Raw genomic sequence first — 21,182 nt, 5'->3', positions numbered from 1 at the left:
GAGTAAGGCTGGGGTGGTAATTCCTCAGCTCCCTCCCTACAGAGTGGTCTGGGTGGTTTTTTTTTTTTTTTTTTTTTTTTTAATGTTTATTCACTTTTGAGAGAGAGAGAGAGAGAGAGACAGGGCACGAGCGGGGGACGGACAGAGAGAGAGGGAGACACGGAATCTGAAGCGGACTCCAGGCTCCAAGCTGTCAGCTCAGAGCCTGACGTGGGGCTCAAACTCATGAACCGCGAGAGATCACGACCTGAGCCAAAGTCGGCCGCTTAACCGACTGAGTCGCCCAGGCGCCCTTTTAGCCTGAGATCAGAGCGCCTACAAGGCAGCCCTCTCTCGACCTCCCCCACCTACCCTTCTCCCTACAGAGTCCAGTAATGGTAATGACTTCTCCTCACCCTTCTCGGGGCCCAGGGGGACGACAGAGACCCAGTGAGATCAGCCTCAGGAAACCGCACCAACCTTTTGTTTCTCTACTCTGCACAAACCCTAAGTCAAGTTCCTCAGGCGGGCTGAGCCCCCTTTGTGCTGAGGCCCTGCCTGCTCAGAGAGAAGCCTCACGGGTTGTAGTGCAACGCCTCCTCCCAGGTCATGGTGATGCCCAGATTCCTTGGGCCGGAACATCCTGACGCCCCTGCTGCCACTCAGTCTGGAATGAGGTGAGGCACGGGCAGCAGGCCGGTGAAGGAAGGGCTTGAGGTGGTGAATCTCTCACCGAGCTCCTGTCCTCCCCACGTCAGATCTCCGCGGGTCCTGCCCTCCCCTGTCATAGACAGACCCCAGCATTCAGGGAAAGGACGATGCCTTTATTATCGGACACAAGTGGCCACTCCTTGACTCTCCCAGAGGGCAAGTTCAGCCGCTCCCGGTGTTGTTATCAGGTCACGGAGGTCTGTGGGGGTGTCGAGGGATGATCATTCATGGAGAGAACAAGGAAATCATTCAACGCCCAAGGCTGTTTGGTTATGAGGTCAGAGGAAAAGTTGGCTCGGGGAATCAGCAAGGAGCTGAGAATCATCGGGAAATGGGCTCAGCAGAGAGGCATCCCACACCAGAGGGCTAGGGACAAGCCAAGTCCCACCACCCAAGCCAGTAGGCGGGTGGGGACAGCTCCATCTTGGAGAAAGGGCTCGAGCGGTTCCTCCGAATTCTCAGCCACGGAGAAGATCCCAATTTTCTGTGTATGGTTCAACAAGGAGCTGGAAGCTTCGGTCACGCAGCCCTGAATATGGATTTTAGAGGAGATCCCACCTAGAGAGTGAAGATTGAGTCAGAGAGGTTTCAAAGGACCATACCCTTAAATTCCTGAGACCCACGGAATCCCAGCCCCCTCAGATCAGGAGGCCGGGCTTAGTCCCCTCCTCCCTCAGAGCTAGAAACCTGAGTTCCCAGGCCCCTGTACCCTCAGACCCATGAGTCAGGGCCTCAAGCACCCTCCCACCTCAGAACCACGGAATCCAGGCCCTCAACCCTGCATGCTTGGGACCTGGCCATCAGGACTCACCTCCATAGAGCCTAATGTAACCGCTGTAACAGTGAGTCGTGCCGTTAGGGCATGTAACGTTTTCCGGGTTTTCTGGGCACGGGGCAGAGCCCCGCACACAAATGGGACACTGCAAGTCTCCCGGGGTGGGGGCAGCTGAAAAGTAGAGAGAAGGCTGGGGCGCACGGCTCTGCTCCTAGCTGCAGCCACCCTCCTCGATCCCCAGAGTCTCTGTGCCTCCCCATCTCTCAGTGTCCCCAGTCCCACCCGACCCCCTGGGATTCCATACCTGGACGAGGGAGAGAGTTCAGTAGGACGCTGGTACTGCTGGCCCTGTTGCACCTGTTGGAGGAGCAGAAATGGGCATAGGAGGCGACCAGCACTCCGGGGGGCCCCGAGTGTATGGAGACAGTCGGGGCATCCTGCGTCCTGCCCTTGGTGCAGCCTTTGCTTCCCACTATGACTGAGCTCTGTCCTGAGGGGTGAGAGAGAGCAGAAGCTGGGCTGGGGGAGTCGGGCTCTGATGAGCCAGGGGCTCCCTGACGCCCGGCAGGCGGGTGGAGGGGTAATGCCAGGGCCTGATTACAGGGCACACGGAGTGTAGGGTGAAGGCTGGGGCCAGAGTCAGCTCTGTGGCGTTTTCGTTCTTCCTCGAACGTCACTCGCTCGGTACGGCCTCCCAAGAGCACCTGTTTTCCAACGGCAGCCTTCACCTCGCTCTCCCTGCCTCCTTTCCCGGCCGGGTTGCTCTTGTCTTCACTCCCATACCTTACTCTGCTGCGTTTGTATTTCTCGCTGCCTCCCCACTGGCATGTAACGCTGGGGGAAGGAGGATACGAAGGGTCCACGGTGCCACCAACAGTGCCTGGCACTCGGCAGGCGCTCGATAGATCTCGAGTGAGACCGGCGAGGTCACTCTGTGCCCGCTCCGTTCTCCGTCTCCCTCACGTGGCCTCTCGCGAGGTAGCAAGGGAGGTACTATCGCTGCTGTCACTTTGCCCCGTTTCCAGAAGGGGGAACCCAGGCACAGAAAGAGGAAGGCAGGCCTGAGCGTGAGGGGAACCAGGCAGGAAGCTGGGGGACCTGACCCAGGGCTGGGAGACTCGGGAGCCCAGACTCGCCCTCTGCCGCAGCCCACGCACCTGCGTCTACCAGCAGAAGTGTCTCCTCACACACCTCCCCAGGGTCACAAATCTTGTGAGTTGTGGTCCACCTGATGGGCATCCGAGACAGGTTTCGACCAGTGAGTAACTCGCTCCCCCATTCACAGGTCAGAAAAGCTGCAGAGAAGGAGATGGCAGGGTCCGTGTAAGCCAGGGAATCAGCCACACCTTCCCTCCGGGTCCCATGCGTCCCCGAGGCATTCTCCAGGTGACCCGGCCACAGAGTCCTGCCACCTTAGATTTAGGAGGGACCTTGGAAGTCCGGAGTCCCATCCACATCCTTTGCCCTGTTTTTGCCCGAACGTCTGCAGGAGCCTTTCTCCACGATCCTTGAGGAAGGCTATTGGGCGTGACGGGGACAACGGCTCCACTTTCTGTGTGGCACTCAGGGCTCTCACCTGGATGAGGAGGGGAGCCTGCCCCCAGAGATTTCTTTCAACTGAGAAACCCTGTGTTCCGGAGCAAAATACTCAAAATGCCTAGGGCGTACGGAGCCTTTACTCTGCGTCTGAGCCACCCCCCCCTCCGCCCCCCTGCGGCCACCGGGATTACCTCACAGCCACCTCCAGCCACCATCATCGCCCCATTGTCCAGGTGGGAAAGAGGGCGCCTGTCGGTTAACTGTCTGTCTCTCGGGTTTGGCTCCGGGCGCGATCTCACGGTTTGTGGGATCGAGCCCCGCGTCAGACATCACCGAACCTGCTTGAGATTCCCTCTCTCCTCTTTCTCTGCCCCCCCCCCACCAGCTCCCTCTCAAAAATACACAAATAATCATTAAAAAAAAAAAAAAAAAAAAAAGATGGGAAACAGAGGCAGAGGACTCGTTAAGTAGCTTGCCCCATGTCCCACCACAGGTCACTGGCAGAGCTGAGCTGGGAACTCAGTGTTCTGGCTCCGGGGGGGGGGGGGGGGGGGGGGGGGGTGACGGCCATCCTCGGCTACCTCAGCCCCTGCGCCCTCAGGGGTCCCTTTGAAAACCATGAGCCTAGGGGCGCCTGGGTGGCTCAGTCGGTTAAGCCTCCGACTTCAGCTCAGGTCACGATCTCACGGGATCTCACGGTCCGTGAGTTCGAGCCCCGCGTCAGGCTCTGGGCTGATGGCTCGGGGCCTGGAGCCTGCTTCTGATTCTGTGTCTCCCTCTCTCTCTGCCCCTCCCCCGTTCATGCTCTGTCTCTCTCTGTCCCAAAAATAAAATAAACGTTAAAAAAAAAAACCATGAGCCTAGACCTTCTCTTTGGCCCTCATGTGGCCAGGAGGGATGTGTCCCTTGAAACACCCGGGCTGGCGAGGCAGCATCCACACATGCGACCTTCGCCACAAGCCCACGAGGGAGGCCTGCTCATCTTCCCACCACGCAGACGACCAAATCACCCTCTGCTGCCTGCCCCAAGCCCGGACCCGCTTCTCTGGGCCCCGTCCTCCCCATCTTGGCCAAAGGCAGCTGCTCCGGTAAAACATTGCCGTCATCCTCGACAACTGCCTTCCTCTTGGTTTGCACCCATCAGGAAATCCTGTGGCTCAAGCCGCAAACCTACCTCCAGAACCTGACGGCTTCTCACCATCTCCACTGCTTCCGCCAGGCCCGGGACCACACGCCCTCACCTGCTCCCCCATCCTGATTTCCGGCCCACACCCCCCAGCAGCACCCCTCGTAAGGGGAAAGCCGATTCAAGCTCCTCTGCTCAGAAGGCTCCATCCCAAAGGTCCCCATCCCTCTCCGAATAAAATCCCTAGTCCCTAAACTGTAACTCCAAAGAGCCACGCAATCTGGCCTTAATAAACATTTACAGGGGGCGCCTGCGTGGCTCAGTCGGTTAAGCATCCGACTTCGGCTCAGGTTGTGACCTCGCGGTTCGTGGGTTCGAGCCCCACGTCGGGCTCTGTGTCGACGGCTCGGAGCCTGGAGCCCGCTTCGGATTCTGTGTCTCCCTCTCTCTCTGCCCCTCCCCTGCTCGTGCTCTGTCTCTCTGTCTGTCTCTCTCTCTCAAAACAAAAACAAAACCAAACATTTAGGTTACCAGCGGGTCCTCGCGCCCAAGGCTGTGCTTCTCTCGTGACACTCACCGTTAGGGCTGCAGTCCTCACTCACAACGATGGACCCGATTTCCCGAGTCCCATTAAGCACGTTGCAGCCTTCTTGGGACATGCATCCTTGGATTCTCAGAACGGTGAAGACACCCCCTGTGGACAGGGGCAGGGAGGGGGTGAGGGAGGCTTTGCCCTTGGAGGGGGGGGGCGGTGGCGCGGCTCCCGGAGGCCAGACCCACCCTTCTCGGGTCTCGGCTTCCCCTGGCACCCACCAGAGAACCAGATCTCGGTCTTCAGACCCTTCCCCCACCACCGGTTTAGCGCCCCACGGCGACCTCCTGTCCTGGCTCACCTCCCCTGAGCTGGATTGAGCCACGGTAGCAGTGCGTGCTCCCGGCCGGGCAGGTCACCTTTGTCGCAGACTCGCAGTCCTGTTTAGACAAGCAGACTGGACACCGCAGGGAGCCCGGGCCTGGGGAGGGGACGGAGGGCTCTGGATTTGGATGGGGACCTACGACTCTCCACGCTGGCTTTGCTGGGTCCCAAGGAGCGACCTCCCCCGTCTCCCACCGGTGTGCCCTCCCAGGCTCCTCTCTGCAGACACGCCGGGGAATCAGGGGCGGGTGGTAAGGGAAAGAGCAAGGAAGGAAGGGAAGGAACCAGAGGACCGTGGAGGGGCGCCTGGGCCCGGGTACAGGAGGGGGTGCGGTGGGGGAGGGGTGCCCTGGGAGGAATCCAGGTGGTTAACCCCCCGGGGTCCACGAAACAGAGCGACAACATCAGACACCTACGTTCACAAATGACTCCAGAGAGTAGAGAAACACAACACGTGGCCCCAGACCTGACTGGGGACACAGGGCAGGCACGGATGGGAATACGGTCAATGGCGCTGTGATAGCGACGTATGGTGACAGGTGGGAGCTACGTTTGCGGTGGGCACAGCGTAAGGCCCAATCCCTGTGCTGTACGGCCGAAACTAACGTCATGCCGTGTGCCAGCTCGACTCAAAAAAAAAAAAAAAAAAATGTCACGGGCCAATTTCACTTTGGAAGAGGGAATGCCAAAAGCCTAAATAAAACGTGAGTGGACCAAATTCTGAAGAGAAGAAACAAGGAGGAGAAAGGAGCAGGCGCCAGGTGAAGGCCATGGTAGGTGCCGGAACACCAGGCAATGAGTGCGGTTTGCTGCTCCAGGACGGACAGGAGAAGGGGTGCCGAGGGAGGGCGCCGCAGGGGGAGTGGCCAGGGAGGAGGGAGGGAAGAGGGAGCTAAATGGGGGCTCCCTCTGTGCTCACGTGTGCCCCTCAGCCCTGCTGCTCCCGGCTCCCAGGGCTCCTGACAGCCCCTCTCGCCCCCTGTGCCTCCCGAGTCCCGCCTCCCCACGCAGCCCCGCACCTGCGGTGGAGGGCAGGGCCCAGAGTGGGAGGGTGGTGGACAGGTTGTTGCAGTTGTCTTGGTGGCGGCACACGAGGGTGTAGGAGAGGATGGAGAGGCCGGGGCCTGCCCTGTGCTCCGTGATGCGGGCATCCTGATTCCCCACCGGGGTGCAGCCCTTGGTGAGTACTATGTTCACTTGAAGTCCTGCACCAAGACAGAGAGGCAGGCCCTGGACCCCTGGGTCTGAGGGAGGAGGGCCTGGGGGCCCTGGACCCAGGAGGGAGGAGGGGCCGGGGGTCTGAATCCTGGGTCTGAGGGAAGAGGGACTAGAAAGTTGGATCCCTGGGTCTGAGGCAGGAGGGGGCTGGGGGCCAGAACTCCTCGGTCTGAGGGGGGAGGGGCTGGAAACCCGGACCCCTGGGTCTGAGAGAGGAGGAGGGGCTGGGGCCCTGGATCCTGGGTCCTAGAGGGAGGGTCTGATGGTAGTCTGGGGTGAGAGGCTGGAGAGGCGACTGGGAGCCCCAGGGGCTGTTCCTGCCAAGGAGGGGACGGCTCCTTGGCTGAGTCCCTACACAACACAGTAGGACTGGGACGGGAGGGATGTCTCTCCCAGGGAAGGGTGAGAGTCACCCTTGAGGCCCACGGGGCTCTTCTCACCGTTGTCAATGAGGATCAGCGTGTCTTGGCAGCCCCAGCCGTTGGCACATACCTCGTGGTCCGCCTTCCACCGAAAGGGCATTTCCGATACATTAATCAGAAACTCACGTGTCGCCCTCTGACAGGTCAGGGCCTGCGCTCCTGAGACGGGGAGAGAAATCCATCTGAGCCCATCCTCCAGGAAAACGCCCTCCCAGGTCGGGGTCCTCACTCACGGGGCAACACGAGGGTGGCGCCCAGGAGAGCCAGCTGCAGCGCAGGGCTCATGGTCAGGGCAGCTGGAACTCTGGCTCCTTCTCCTTCTTCTGGGGGCCCAGACCTTTTATATCTCTTCACACCCCAGGCAGCCAGGAAAGGGCGGGAGGCAGGGCCTTGAGAGAGGAGGTCTGGGCCCACCCTCTGAATCTCACTGGATAAGAAATCCGGATCCTCCCTCCTTCCCCGGACCCAGGGGTCCAGGCTCCCTGACCCCGCCCCCCCCCCCCCCCCCAGCAATCAGAAACATCCGGGCCCCCAGGCCCCACTGGTCCAGCCACTCCGCCCCCTTTCCTCCGAGCCCAGCTATAAGGCTGCCCTCCCCCACCCTGTCTCAGGGTAGTTTGGGAAGGTGGTTTCCTCACTGCAACCTGGCCCCACGTGGGGAAATAGCCCAACAGCCCATGAGGACATTGTTGGGCGCGTACTGGCTACTCTCTGCTTTAACCTCTGCCCAATGCGGATTCTGGCTTCTCACTTCTTTCTTCCGTTGTTTACCTTTATGTTCCCTTCTCCATGATTTTCCCTCATGCATTTCTCTTCTGCTGTTCTCCCCACTCGTAGCAATCCAGGCGCGCGTCTCCACCTCCCGGCCACCCACCCACTGGGGAGCTGAAATATGGCGAGTGGAGGGGTTGTGGTGGAAAGTAAATCTCTGTCCAAGACAGGATATTCCTTGACAACAACACGTTTCTTTGCCAGAGAGAGATGGGAAGGGGGATGTGCTAGAAAAGCAGCTATTCAGAAAAACAGCCTCAACGCTGTGCCTTGTAACGTCGACCTATTTCTTTTTTTTTTATTTACCTTTTTTTTTTTTTTTTTTAATTTTACAGACAGAAAGAGAGTATGAGCAAGGGAGAGGGGCAGAGAGAGAGAGAGAGAGAGAGAGAGAATCTCAAGCAAGCTCCACGGGGAGCCCAATGCGAGGCTCAATCGCATAACCCTGGGATCATGACCAGAGCCGAAATCAAGAGTCCCATGCTCAACCGACTGCGCCACCCAGGCGTCCCAACGTGGGCCTATTTCTGTGGTATAAATAGTTCTGCCATGTCTGATTTCAAGCTACCGGTCATTTAACACATAGCTGGAAACATTCTGAAATATTTAACAATCGGCTTTTGCAAGCCTGTACAAACCAGCTCTAGCACACTGGGTAGGAGGGGGGCCGGGGAGGAATAAGGGCTATCTGCCCCTGTGTGTATGAGGAAGAGGAAAGTGGGAGGAGCCGTAGCAGAGGAGAAAGAGACTGACGTGTAACTTACAACTCTATGTTTATTTTTGACATCTTTATACATTCTATTTCACGTTTAAACTTTGCCACACAGGCAGAGTCACATTTCCCCATCTCTCAGTGCATCGACACTACCAATGGGGCATACAATGAGTGTTCAATAAATACTGATTGGACAAATGAACGAATGAATGGTGAATGAATGAATGCACGGCGAAAGATGGCGAGAGAGCCATCACTACGTCTGTACGGGTTGTGGGCCATAGAAACACCACCCCCTCCCCAATGAGTCACATTGTTGCTGTGGGAATAATGGCGCCCTCTGGAGATGTGCATGGCCTGAAGCAATGTTTCTGAGTGAGCCGGGGAGGGGCAGAGAGGAGGACAGAGGACCCAAAGCAGGCTCCCCACGGAGAGCAGAAGCTCTATGCCGGGCTCGAACTCACAAACTGTGAGATCATGACCTGATCTGAAGTTGGGCCCTTAACCACCTGAGCCACCTAGGCACCCCCCTGAAGCAGTGTTTCTGGAGGAAGAGAAGGAAGGGTGGGCAAAGAGGCACATAGGGTCATAGGTAGTCAATTCGATGTCTTGCTTTTAGTCAACATTTATTTATTAAAGCTGGACTCTGTGCAAGGCACCGTCCCAGTTGTTGGGGATTCAGGAAGACCAACAAGAATGAGGCCCAGCTTCTGCTCAGCTCACGCCTGATCGAGAGAGAGAGACATGGAGCAAACACATGCGCACACACACACACACACACGCACACACACACACACACACACAAATGGTGCTGGGTGCTGGGCAAGGTGAAGACCAAGTAATGTGAAAGTTAAGTGACTGAACTGGGATCAGGGAAGGTCTCCAGGAGGAGGTGGCCTGTGAGCTGAGAGCAGGATGAAAAGAAAGCGCTTACCATGGAAGACATGCACGAAATGCATTCCAGGCAGAGGCAAGAGCAGGTGCAAAGGCACTGGGGTGGGCCCGTGCCTGGTTTATGGAGAGGATTAGAAAGAAAGCAGGCCGCTAGGCTGGAGCAAGGAGGAGGTAGTGGGTGTTGAGAGTGGCAGGTTGGCAGGGGCCTGGCAAGGCAGGACCGAGTCAGGATATTAAGGCAACCTTCCTGGGAGTCCTATGTATTTCAAGTAGCAAATGCAAGGCTGGGCGTGGAGCTATTTAGCAAAAAGGCTTACAGTTTCGGGTGTGTGAAACTCTGTTTGCTACCAGGCCGGATCTTGTCGCTCCCTGATTGTGTAGCCTTGGGTCATTCCCTTCCCCCCCTCCCAGTTGCTTCACCCTCTTCTGTACAGAAAGGGTGATGATTACCCTCAGCTCGTGGGTTGTTCATAGACCTGGGACTTCACAAATGAGGGGGGAGACCGGATCCATTTGAGAAGGACCCTGCAATGCCACCGCGGGTGTAGACAGTGACTGATCCCCTGTACCAGAAAGACTGGAGGCTATTTATCCGGGGCAGCTGGGCACCGGTCAAAGGCAAATAAATGCTCAGACCTTGCAGGGATTATTTGGATGATGGCTCTGGGTGGACGTTAATCCCCGCCATGAAGGAGGTCGGGTGTCCTGCTCTGTCCTATAATATGGTTCAGAGGGACCTTGATCATCTGATTTTCTACAGAACATCACACTCACCCACTGCATTGATGGATTTGTGTTATTGACTCAGACACAGTGAACAGAGGTAGCAAACACCCTTGATGATTCAGTAAATGAGACACGTGTGTGCCAGAGGGTGAGAGATCAACAGGGCCACATCCAGCAACCCCATCATATTGGTGTAAACCCTGGGGCCCCATAGGTCTAGGGCATGTCCCCAAACAGCAGCCCCCCCCGTATCCGCGGAGGATACATTCCAAAGCCCCCAGTGGATGCCTGAATGCACGGTGGTTCCAAGCTCTCTGTATAGTGTTCCTTTCCTACCCATACATACCTATGCTAAAGTTTCATTTTTTTAAGTTTATTTATTTTGAGGGGTGGGGGAGGGGCAGGGAGAGAGAGAATCCCAAGCAGGCTCTGCGCTGCTAACCCGGAGCCCAACACGGGGCTTGAACCCACGAACCGTGAGATCACAACCTGAGCCGAAATCAAGATTCAGACGCCTAATCGACGGAGCCACCCAGGCACCCCCCATGCTAAAGTTTAATTTATAAACTAGGTGCAATACGAGATTAACAACAATGACTAATGTTTACATAGGACAATCATAACAATATACTGTAAGAGAAGTTATGTGAACGTGTCTCTCAAAATATCTTACTGTACTGGGCTCACCCTTCTCTGTGTGATGATGTGAGATGATAACATGCCCCCGTGATGAGTCAGGGGAATGACCGGGGGACTGAGACAGGGTGTTAAGCGAGGACCGACCTTCTGACCCTGTGTCAGAAGGGGGATCAGCTGCTTCCAGACCATGGCTTAGGGCACGTAACTGAAACTGCAGCATTCTTTCTGAGACAATTTGCTACACCTTATGCGGCTGCCTTTGGAACAAAGATAGGTCCCTAAAGATTTGGGGGGTGGGGGACAGAAATGTAGCACATTTTGACGTGTTACTCCTACTCACTTTTGAGGGAACCCACAAGACCGCCAGTTTTTTTTTTCAACGTTTATTTATTTTTGGGACAGAGAGAGACAGAGCATGAACGGGGGAGGGGCAGAGAGAGAGGGAGACACAGAATCGGAAGCAGGCTCCAGGCTCTGAGCCATCAGCCCAGAGCCTGACGCGGGGCTCGAACTCACGGACCGCGAGATCGGACCGCGAGATCGTGACCTGGCTGAAGTCGGACGCTTAACCGACTGCGCCACCCAGGCGCCCCTAGACCGCCAGTTTTGAGTAGATCCTAGAGTAGGAATGGTCTGGAACGAAAGTCATATGACCCACCAGACCCAACGTCTTTGAAAAGTTTCTGTGACAGAAAGAGCTAAGAGGATAAGTGAGAAAGTCGGGGTTTGGGAGCAAAGGGTACGTATGTCTCCTTTTGCAAATAACTATCCTCCGGTTAGAGAGCAGCTCCTGGCTTGTTACTGTGTCCCAGGGGAGTCTGGCTACTGGCCTATGGGACACCATTGTGACCTGCAGTGCACATCACCTGCCGGGTAGTGTCTGAGCCACCAAACCATGACCCCGGCCAGGCACGGGGGCAGCCACCACCCAGGGAAAAGGTGCGTATGGGATCAGGCTCTCACGGGGTGGGGGGCACAGGTGAACGCCTCGGCAGGTGGCTCAGGTGCCCACGGTACCCGCTTCTGCCGCCCGTCCCTCCACACGCACCTGCGGGTTCACGAGGCTACTCTGTGATCTGTTTACAGAGAAGGGGTAAAACAGCCCGGGTTTAAGGGCAGATCTGTACGGTGGGCCGGGGCCAGGCAGTGGGTAGCTGCTGGGTTAGCACGGCACTCGGGTGGCCCTGAAAGATGTAGGGAAATCCTGCAGGTGGTGAAACGTAGTATTCACCGAGGGCTGCGCTGTGACAGTGGGCCAGGAGGCCCACGTCCCGGAGCCCAGGGCAGCCCCCGGCCTCTGCGTCCATGTGTCCTGACAACTACTACAAGAAGCTGCCCACACCCTCCAGCTCTGAACCCCCCTACACACACACACACACACACACACACACACACACACACACACACAGGTGCCCAGAGAGTTCAGCCAACATTCCTCTCTGTGGATGGGAAGTGAGTTCATGCAGGATTCCAAGGTCTCCCTGAAGACCCCAGAGGACTCAGACCTCGTCCTTGCCCCAAAGGGGCTTCCAGGAGGAGGGGAGACATCAGAGATACAGGTGGTCATAAGGCTGTGGTGAAGGGAGTCTGGGAGAGCTCAGGGGAGGAAGCTACTGATGTCCCGGGTAGGGGGGAGCATTAAGGAGGGCTTCACAGAGGAGGTGCCCCGTGAGCTGTGTCTTACGGATAAGCTGCAGTTTATTGGCGGAAGAAAGGATGGCAACAGGCAGCGGAAACAGCACGTGAAAGACCTGGAGGAAAGCGCAAGCCTGCTGTTTTCATGAAGGCTCTGCCTGAGGGGCGCCTGGGGGGCGCAGTCGGTGAAGCATCTGACTCTGGATCTCGGCTCAGGTCACGATCTCACAGTTTGTGAGTTTGAGCCCCGCATCCGGCTCTGTGCTGATGGCACAAAGCCTGCTTGGGGTTGTCTCTCCTTCTCTCTGCCCCTGCCCCCCTTGTGTGCTCGCTCTTTTTCTCAAAATAAATAAACTTAAAAAAAAAAAAAGGGTCTGCCTGAGAAGGGATCATCAAGAGGATGGGGTGCAGCTGGAACTGGGGTGATTACGAGTTTTCCAGGTAGACAAGATGGGTGTGGGCAACAAAGGGAGAGCCATTCTAAGCAGAAGGAACAGCAGTGCAGGGTCAAGGAGGCAGCAAAGACCTTGGGAATGGTTAGTGGCGGGGGCCGGGGCTGGTCAAGTACCTGCAAAGCCAGACCGAGGGGTCGGCCTGTCTCCGGAGGGCAGGGAGCCATGGAGAGTTGCCGAGCAGGAAGGGACACTCCGCCAAGGAAGCTTTCTGACCGCCCATCGCTTTTCCGGTTGGACATTCTCATCTTCCGGTTGCTCCGTGTTTGCTCTGTGGGGTCATACGAAGGAACCGGCTGACGCCTGCACCAACACATGCACCACCGTTGCCGCAGGAACGGTGCCACAGCCACCGCACCCCCCAATACTGCACTTTCCGCTTCTGTCACTGCCACCACCAAGTGATCATATGAGCAACTGTGAGATGATCATAGGACTGGCGTTACCTGTGCTCCATCGGACCCCCGGTCGAGCTCTGCCTGTGTTTCTTCCGTGGGGTAGAATCCCCTGCCCCGAATGCGGATTTGTTTCCTGATCCTACTGATTGTTGAATCGGTCATGGTCCCAGAAGGAAATGAACGGTACAACCCCAACTTGGGTGATTTGAGCAGAATTTATTAAAGAAACCTGCTGCTTACAATGGTAAGGCTGGATCCTGGGAAACACAAAGGATGGGCAAGAGTTGGGAGCAAGCCTGTATTTTAAATATGTTGTCTGCTGTGACAATATATAACAAAGAGTCAGGACCACTGAGAACGTAGGTCAGGTTGTGCACTGCACAAATGCTCTCCATCTAGGGGACGCGATGCACGTCATAGATATATAACCTGTATGAAAAGGCTCAATACTGAAACAGGGAGAAAGCTCCCTTCTACATAAATCTGCCTCTGAACATAAGGCCAAGCACCCTCATGGTGTGCTGGTAAATGTTTAACTGCTTCCCTGAGGGGAGAAATAAAAGCTCTGACTTGTAGTGTTTGCCTATTCCCATGGTGTAAATATTCCCACCATGACTGATTTCAAGTTACCATGATGTCACAGAACAGGGAGTTGGGAAGAAATGCCCCGTGGCAACCATCATATAATATTTCTACTTACAGATATAATAGATTTATAAAAATAACCTCAAGAACATAGGTAATAGGGGCGCCTGGGTGGATCAGTCAGGATCTCACAGTTTGGTTCGTGAGATCGAGCCCCACGTCAGGCTTTGTGCTGTCAGGGACCCTGGGGTCATGACCTGAGCCAAAACCAAGAGTCAGGTGCTCAACCAACTAAGCCACCCAGGTGCCCCTAACTATGTAAGAGTTTTAACTGAAGAGGTGAGTGTGTTTTCTGTAGCTATCTCCTGACACAGAGAGCTGGCATTTTATAGAATTCTCTTCGGCTCCTTGAGTTCCAGAGAGTTCCGGAGATTTGCCAACACTTCACTCAAAGAACCTAAGATCTGAATTACCTGAGGCCAAAGGGGAATGAATTCATTGACTCCCCTTTGACCTCTTTGTCATCTTTACTGTTAAGAATTTCCACCGAGTTTTTGATGGTTTTTAATTTTTTTTTTTCAACGTTTATTTATTTTTGGGACAGAGAGAGACAGAGCATGAACGGGGGAGGGGCAGAGAGAGAGGGAGACACAGAATCGGAAACAGGCTCCAGGCTCCGAGCCATCAGCCCAGAGCCCGATGCGGGGCTCGAACTCACGGACCGCGAGATCGTGACCTGGCTGAAGTCGGACGCTTAACCGACTGCGCCACCCAGGCGCCCCGAGTTTTTGATGGTTTTAAAAAGTGAACCTCAGGAAAGATCTACTGTTACTTTATTGACATCAGTGAATAAAGTTTTAAACCCACACTAACTCTGAATGCCTCCTTTTGTGTTCGTGATATAGAAGTGGGTCGGGGCTATCTTTACAATGCCAAAAATGAATTTAAAAAGCCACAAATAAAAATGCCATGCTACCTGACTAGGGTTAAGCAAGCGGATACATACAGGCAATTTACTTTAGAATGGGGGAGCGGGGGAAGCCCCTTATCTAAGTTTGTGAATTCTGGTACAAACCTAAAAAACCTTCCAGGGGGCTATATGTAGAACAATATCCAAAGCTCACACAGAAAGAAAACATTCAAATTCCAATAAACCAGAGCAGACAGACCTCAATGAACATATAGGACATTCAGTAGAGACCCCAGAAAAGTTATACCTTAGGAGTAGGGCTAAACTAGTCTATATCCATGCTAAAAAAAATTAAATATTCCACACTATTCTGTATTACATATTCTTAAATATTTCCAGATAGTAGCAATGAACAACTGGAAAGTGAAATATGTATTTTTTAAATACCACTTGCAGGGGTGTGGCTGGCTGGCTTGGTTGGTGGAGCATGCTACTCTTGACCTTGGGGTTGTGAGTTCAAGCCCCACGATGGATGTAGAGACTACTTAAAAATAAAATCTTGGGGCGCCTGGGTGGCGCAGTCGGTTAGGCGTCCGACTTCAGCCAGGTCACGATCTCGCGGTCCGTGAGTTCGAGCCCCGCGTCAGGCTCTGGGCTGATGGCTCAGAGCCTGGAGCCTGTTTCCGATTCTGTGTCTCCCTCTCTCTCTGCCCCTCCCCCGTTCATGCTCTGTCTCTCTCTGTCCCAAAAATGAATAAACGTTGAAAAAAAAATTAAAAAAAAAAAATAATAAAATAAAATAAAATCTTAAAATAAAATAAAATACCATTTGCAGGGTGCCCAGGTGGCTTAGGCGGTTAAGTGTCTGACTCTTGATATCGGCTCAGGTCATGTTCTCATGGTTGTGGGATTGAGCCCCACACCAGGCTCCGGGCCGAGTATGGAGCCTTCTTGGGATTCTCCCTCTCTCCCTCTCTCTCTGCCCCTTCAGGGAGTGGGGGAAGCATATGCAAAGGCCCTGAGACGGATATGTGCCTGCCATGAATCCAAGGAACAGCCCAAAGACCAGTGTGGCTGGAGCAGAAGGAGGAAAAGCAGGGCAGAACATGGAGATGAGGAGGTAGGGGAGGCAAGATGTGGAGAACCTTCAAGGCCATTTCAAGTATTTAGAATCTTTCCCTCCCTCCCTTCCTTCCCTCCCTTCTCCTTCCTTCCTTCCTTCCTTCCTTCCTTCCTTCCTTCCTTCCTTCCTTCCCTTTCTGTAAAATGGGAAAATCCATTGGAAGGCTTTAAACAGAGAGGTGACACAATCTGGCTTATATTTAAACAGATCATTCTGATACCAGGTAGGGAATAGATCACCGTGGGGCAGGGGGAGGGCCTGTTGCAATACTCCAGGTGAACAATAGTAGTGCTACATGTGTTCTTAAAAAGAGGTCCAAGGGGCGCCTGGGTGGCGCAGTCGGTTAAGCGTCCGACTTCAGCCAGGTCACGATCTCGCGGTCCATGAGTTCGAGCCCCGCGTCAGGCTCTGGGCTGATGGCTCAGAGCCTGGAGCCTGTTTCCGATTCTGTGTCTCCCTCTCTCTCTGCCCCTCCCCCGTTCATGCTCTGTCTCTCTCTGTCCCAAAAATAAATAAACCTTGAAAAAAAAAATTAAAAAAAAAAAAGAGGTCCAAGTTCCCTTTTATTTTATTTTTTTAATATTTTTTAAAATTTTCGGGCACCTGGGTGGCTCAGTCGGTTAAGCGTCCGACTTCAGCTCAGGTCATGATCTCACAGTTCGTGGGATCGAGCCCTGCGTCAGGCTCTGTGCGGACAGCCCAGAGCCTGGAGCCTGCTTCGGATTCTGTGTCTCCTTCTCTCTCTGTTCCTCCCCTGCTCACCCTCTGTCTTTCTCTCTCTTTCAAAAATAAATAAAGATTAAACAAAATTTAATATTTTTTAAAATTTTATTTATTTTGAGAGAGAGAGAACGAGCAGGGGAGGGGTAGGGAGAGAGAGAGAATCTCAAGCAGGATCCATGCTGTCATTGCAAAGCCGGATGTGGGGCTCGAACTCACGAAACCGTGAGATCATGACCTGGGCCAAAACCAAGAGTCAGACGCCCAACCGAGTGAGCCACCCAGGTGCCCCCAAGTTCCCTTTTAAATCCAAGATTGAGGGACTCTGTGGTCAGGTCACCTGGACCGTGACTCAAGAACATGATCACCTTTGCAAGCCTGGAACCTGGAGGGACAGACATGGGCTGATCGCAGATGCTTCACTATGTCGCGGTTCAAAGATGTCAAAGACGGGGCAGAGCTGCAGGCAGGTGAAATCCCGCAGCACCCCCTCAAAACCAGACCTAGTGCCTGGAAGGTGTCTCCCATCACTCATCTCACAATGGAATCAGGTGAAAGGCAGGGACAGGAAGGGATGATCTCTGCACAGTCACCCACTGGGAGGCACTACATACATCCTGTGTTGACAGAACCTTGAATTCAGCTCACTGCTTGCTGGCTGATTTGGGATCCCCGAGCGCAGCCCCTGGGCCCCTGACTTGCTCCAGGGATGCCCCCTTGATCCTGTGCCTTCACGCCATCCCTCACCAAGGCAGCCTCCTTGGGAGGCAAAGGCTGCATCAGGAATGATGCTAAGACAGAAGGAATGACAAAACAGCACTGGGACCCCCGTGGAGCGCTATCCCACCCTCAACCACTTCGACTGCAACACAAATCGAACAGTCTGAGATAGCTTGAACTGTGTCCCCCCTCTTCCCAAATTCATATGTTGTGGTCCTAACCCCCAGGACCCCCAAAAGTGACCTTATTTAGAGACAAGGTCTTTACAGAGGCAATCAAATTAAGATGAGGTCATTAGGGTGGGGTCCAAGCCAGTATGACTGGTGTCCTTTTTAAAAAATTTTTTTTAAATGTTTATTTATATTTAGAGAGAGAGAGAGCAGGGAGGGGCAGAGAGAGAGAGAGAGAGAGAGAGAGAGAGACAGAATCTGAAGCAGACTCCAGGCTCTGAGTTGTGAGCCATCAGCACAGAGTCTGATTGCGGGTCTCAAACCCACGAACTGTGAGATCATGACCTGAGCTGAAGTCAGACGCTTAACTGACAGAGCCACCCAGGTGCCCCATGACTGGTGTCCTTATACAAAGGGGGAAATCTGCACACAAACACACATAGAGGGCAGAGGATGTGAAGACACAGGGAGAAGACAGCCAGCCACAAGCCAGGGAGAGAGATCTGGGACAGATCCTTCCCTCCCACCCCTCAGAAGGAACCGACCCTGCCAGCACCTTGACTGTGGGCTTCCAGACTCCAGAACTGTGAGAGACAACACCCTTCTCCAAAACCAAAGCCTCCCAGGTGGTGGCACTCAGTTACTACGACCCCAACAAACAAATTCCCAGGCCCAGAGCCAATTTAAGATGATGTTCATGACAGAAACTAGAAGCCAGCTGTGGGACCGGGACAGGAGGCAGGACAAGTGCTAGTCAGAGGGATGGGGAGGGATGAGGGCACAGAGATAAGATTCTGGAGCTCAAAGCAGGTGGCTGTGTAGCTCCCAACCACCCTCTCTTCCCTCTGGTTCCCTCTGACCCCACTGGTCCCATACTGGCAGTTGTGACCGAACACTGGGACCCAGCCCCTCCCCCGTAGTTACACAGTGCTGCAAGAAACCGGAGCACTGTTAGAGACCGAGAGCTGTGAGCACTGGAGCCTGAGTCCTGAAAAGATGGGAGGGTGGCTCAGACCCCCAGGGCCTAAGGGACAGGGTCCTTGGGACCAGAGCTACCTCTTCATATTTATACTCACTGTCCCTAATGTCTTCATTAATAACATATTAGTAATTATATTTAATACTAACTGTCCCCAATTGAAAGTTCTTAATATATGTTTACATAAAATTAAGAGCTTTTACTAACACCATTCTTACTAAGGCATTTTCTCTATTAAAAATAAATATTCGGGGCGCCTGGGTGGCGCAGTCGGTTAAGCGTCCGACCTCAGCCAGGTCACGATCTCGCGGTCCGTGAGTTCGAGCCCCGCGTCGGGCTCTGGGCTGATGGCTCAGAGCCTGGAGCCTGTTTCCGATTCTGTGTCTCCCTCTCTCTCTGCCCCTCCCCCGTTCATGCTCTGTCTCTCTCTGTCCCAAAAATAAATAAACCTTGAAAAAAAAAAATTAAAAAAAAATAAATATTCATGGGGCACCCGGGTGGCTCAGTCGGGTGAGCATCTGACTCTCGATTTCGGCTCAGGTCATGATCCCAGGATCGTGGGATCGAGTCCTGTGTCGGGCTCCACGCTGGATGTGGGGCCTTCTTAAGATTCTCTTTCCATCTCCCTCTGGCCCTCTCCACCACTATCTCTCTCTCTAAAATATAATTAATTTAATTAATTAAAAAGTATTCATTTATATAGCTTTACTTCCAGAAATAGTACCAATCCTGAAAGTTCACAAAGGGTACCTTATTTTTACGTTACATTTAGATGCTGAGAGTTGAGGTGGGTAGTGACTTGGGTTTCTGGGTCCAGGTGACAGTAGGCTGGGGGCAGGACCCCTGGGTCTGAGGGAGGAGGGGCTGGGGGCCTGGACTCCTGGGTCCAAGGGAGGAGAGGGCTGGGAATAGGGACCCCCAGAGTCCTGAGAGATGAGAAAACTCGGGGCGAGGCATCAGGGACCCCGTGTTTGAAGTGAATTTCTTGCTATCTTTTCTCTTTGCTCCTGGGGGTGGGATCAAAACCACAGTAAGCACTAAAAACTGCTTATCCCGTAAGTCTGCTCCTTGTTAAAAGGCATCAACCAAGACGGTCCCTTCGTTTACTCTAAGAACCGCCAAATGTTCCAGGGTATTCCGACCAGACAGTGTGGACAGAATAGCCAGGCTCCCCACCATCATAACAACAGACCTCCTCCCCTGAAATCTGTGGGCTCTACCCCCAGACTGGTTGCTGGGGCAAGGCTGGGACTGGCCATGGCCCTGCTGTAAGGTGCTTTATTTTTCCTGCCTCCTAATGATCCCAACCCAGCCAGTCCTGTAGTCCAGGACTTAAAGGCATCTGACACCTGATTATTTCTCATCCCATGAATCACATGCCTCTTCTTAGTGTTTTGAACGTTAAAACATGAAATAATTAGGGCTACACTATAACCTAATGGCAGCTTTTTTTTTTTTTTTTGTCCTGGATTAATCTTTGAAAACATTTTGGGGGGTGCCTGACTGGCTCAGTCGATTAAGCATCCGACTTCGGCTCATGTCGTGATCTCACAGTTGGGGAGTTGGGGCCCCACGTTGGGCTCGCTGCTGTCAGCAAGGAGCCCGCTTTGGATCCGCTGTGTCTCTCTCTCTACCCCTCCCCCACCCCCCAAAAAATAAACAAACATTAAAAAAAAATTTGGGGGGGGGTGGTTTCTAAAAGGTCAGAATACTCTTCCTAATCTAGACAAATTGTTTTCGCTTCACATTTGCATTAACTGTTCCTAGTTGTTTCAGTTCTCATTGTAGTATTTTCTCGATTCAAAATAAATACTCACTTACAGAAACAGCACCAAGTCGGAAAGCACGAAAAGGGCACCTTTGCTTCTTGTTACATACATATCTGGAAAGCTCACCTACAGACGAAATAGAATTTTCAGCCAGGAACAAGAAATCTGAATGAAAGGCACGTCTTAGTCGTGGCAGTGGCACGGCCACGTGGGTCGGCCATAACGGCAACCTGCGCCTTCAGAGTTGAGGTTCATGCACACATTCGGGGATGCTGGAAGGAACCCTGAAGCCGGCATTTCTCTCTTCGGCCTTCCAGAAGGCCATGGAGGGGCCGGTGCTGTGATGCGATCAGAGGGAGGCGCCCGGGCTGGGCAGGAACCACTGCAAGTGAGGGTGATGAGATCACGTTGCCTCCCCAGTGCCTATGGCCACCGGGTGGGTGCTGGGGCAGGAGCCAGACTGGGAACATGGGAGGCCATTCGGACAGGGAGAGAACTTCAGTGGGTGATGGCCAAGGGTCTGACCTCCTAGCCTGGCTGGAGAAGCAGAGATTCCACAGCTCAATGAGAGAAAAGGGTCAACAAGGCCATTTGAGGACGGGCTGCCCACCTTGCCTCGCACGACGCGTACCACAAACACCGGCTACGTCCCTGGGCTCACACACCCCCCCCCACCCGCCTCCCGTTTGCTCGCCGCGCGCCAGCCTGCGCATGCGCACCTCCCAGGACTGCCTCTTCTCCGGGGCCAAGGGGGTGCGGCCTTCCTTCGGGTTCATCCAATGAGCTCATCAGATGCTTTCACATCGACCAATGGGGCTTCGAGTGACCCGCTGGGCGAAGCTGGCCCCGCCTTCCGTGCCTCCGAGAGACAAAACGAAGGCCAAGTGGAACGAGAAAGCCGTTCCGGGCCGTTCCTTCGGCTCCGTTAGGATTCTTGTGAGATTATCCAAAGCCAGGTGGAATTTGGGTCCCTTAAAGAGAAAAGGGGGGAGGGGGGGGCTGGAGATCCTGGGTCCTGAGGAAGGAGGAGGGTGGGCGCCAGGACTCTTGGGCCTGAGAGGGGAGGAGGCTGGGGGCCCTGCGGGAAATGGCGGCGGCTGGAACCCAAACCCCTGGATCCCTAGATAGGACGGGGCGGGGATCTCAGAATTCCGAGTTCGCGGGGTGGGGACTGGGGGCTGAGAATCCCCGGCCTCGGGAGAACGTAGGTTTGAACCCGGCCTCCCCAGTGTGCGGGAGCAGGGGCCTGTGGGCCGGACTCCGGATCCCGTGGTTGGGAGGGTACTGGGT

The 21,182-nt window shown here is 54.3% G+C and overlaps 1 protein-coding gene across 6 annotated transcripts; it reads right to left on the bottom strand.

The window, feature by feature from the left end:
• Positions 1-782: 782 nt before the first annotated feature.
• On the bottom strand, positions 783-20,833 carry CD177 (CD177 molecule). Of its 6 annotated transcripts, none has more exons than XM_045442122.1 (12): positions 20,612-20,833; positions 19,941-20,274; positions 12,635-12,821; positions 7,458-7,571; positions 6,705-6,845; positions 6,066-6,251; positions 5,024-5,143; positions 4,708-4,824; positions 2,623-2,760; positions 1,770-1,955; positions 1,502-1,636; positions 783-1,248 (listed from the first exon to the last, which is right to left on the bottom strand). In XM_045442122.1, exons 4-12 carry the CDS (start codon positions 7,492-7,494, stop codon positions 1,028-1,030), a joined length of 1,281 nt encoding a protein of 426 aa, XP_045298078.1. In that variant the 5' UTR covers positions 7,495-7,571; positions 12,635-12,821; positions 19,941-20,274; positions 20,612-20,833; the 3' UTR covers positions 783-1,027. The 6 variants fall into 6 exon arrangements, with proteins under 6 accessions (XP_045298078.1, XP_045298081.1, XP_045298079.1 ...); XM_045442125.1 differs by having other exon boundaries at positions 20,019-20,274; XM_045442123.1 differs by having other exon boundaries at positions 19,941-20,018.
• Positions 20,834-21,182: the final 349 nt, after the last annotated feature.

Source organism: Leopardus geoffroyi, chromosome E2, assembly GCF_018350155.1.
Source record: "Leopardus geoffroyi isolate Oge1 chromosome E2, O.geoffroyi_Oge1_pat1.0, whole genome shotgun sequence".
NCBI lineage: Eukaryota > Metazoa > Chordata > Mammalia > Carnivora > Felidae > Leopardus > Leopardus geoffroyi.
Note: the sequence above shows the minus strand (reverse complement) of the source record. Positions and strands in the feature narration are given on the sequence as shown.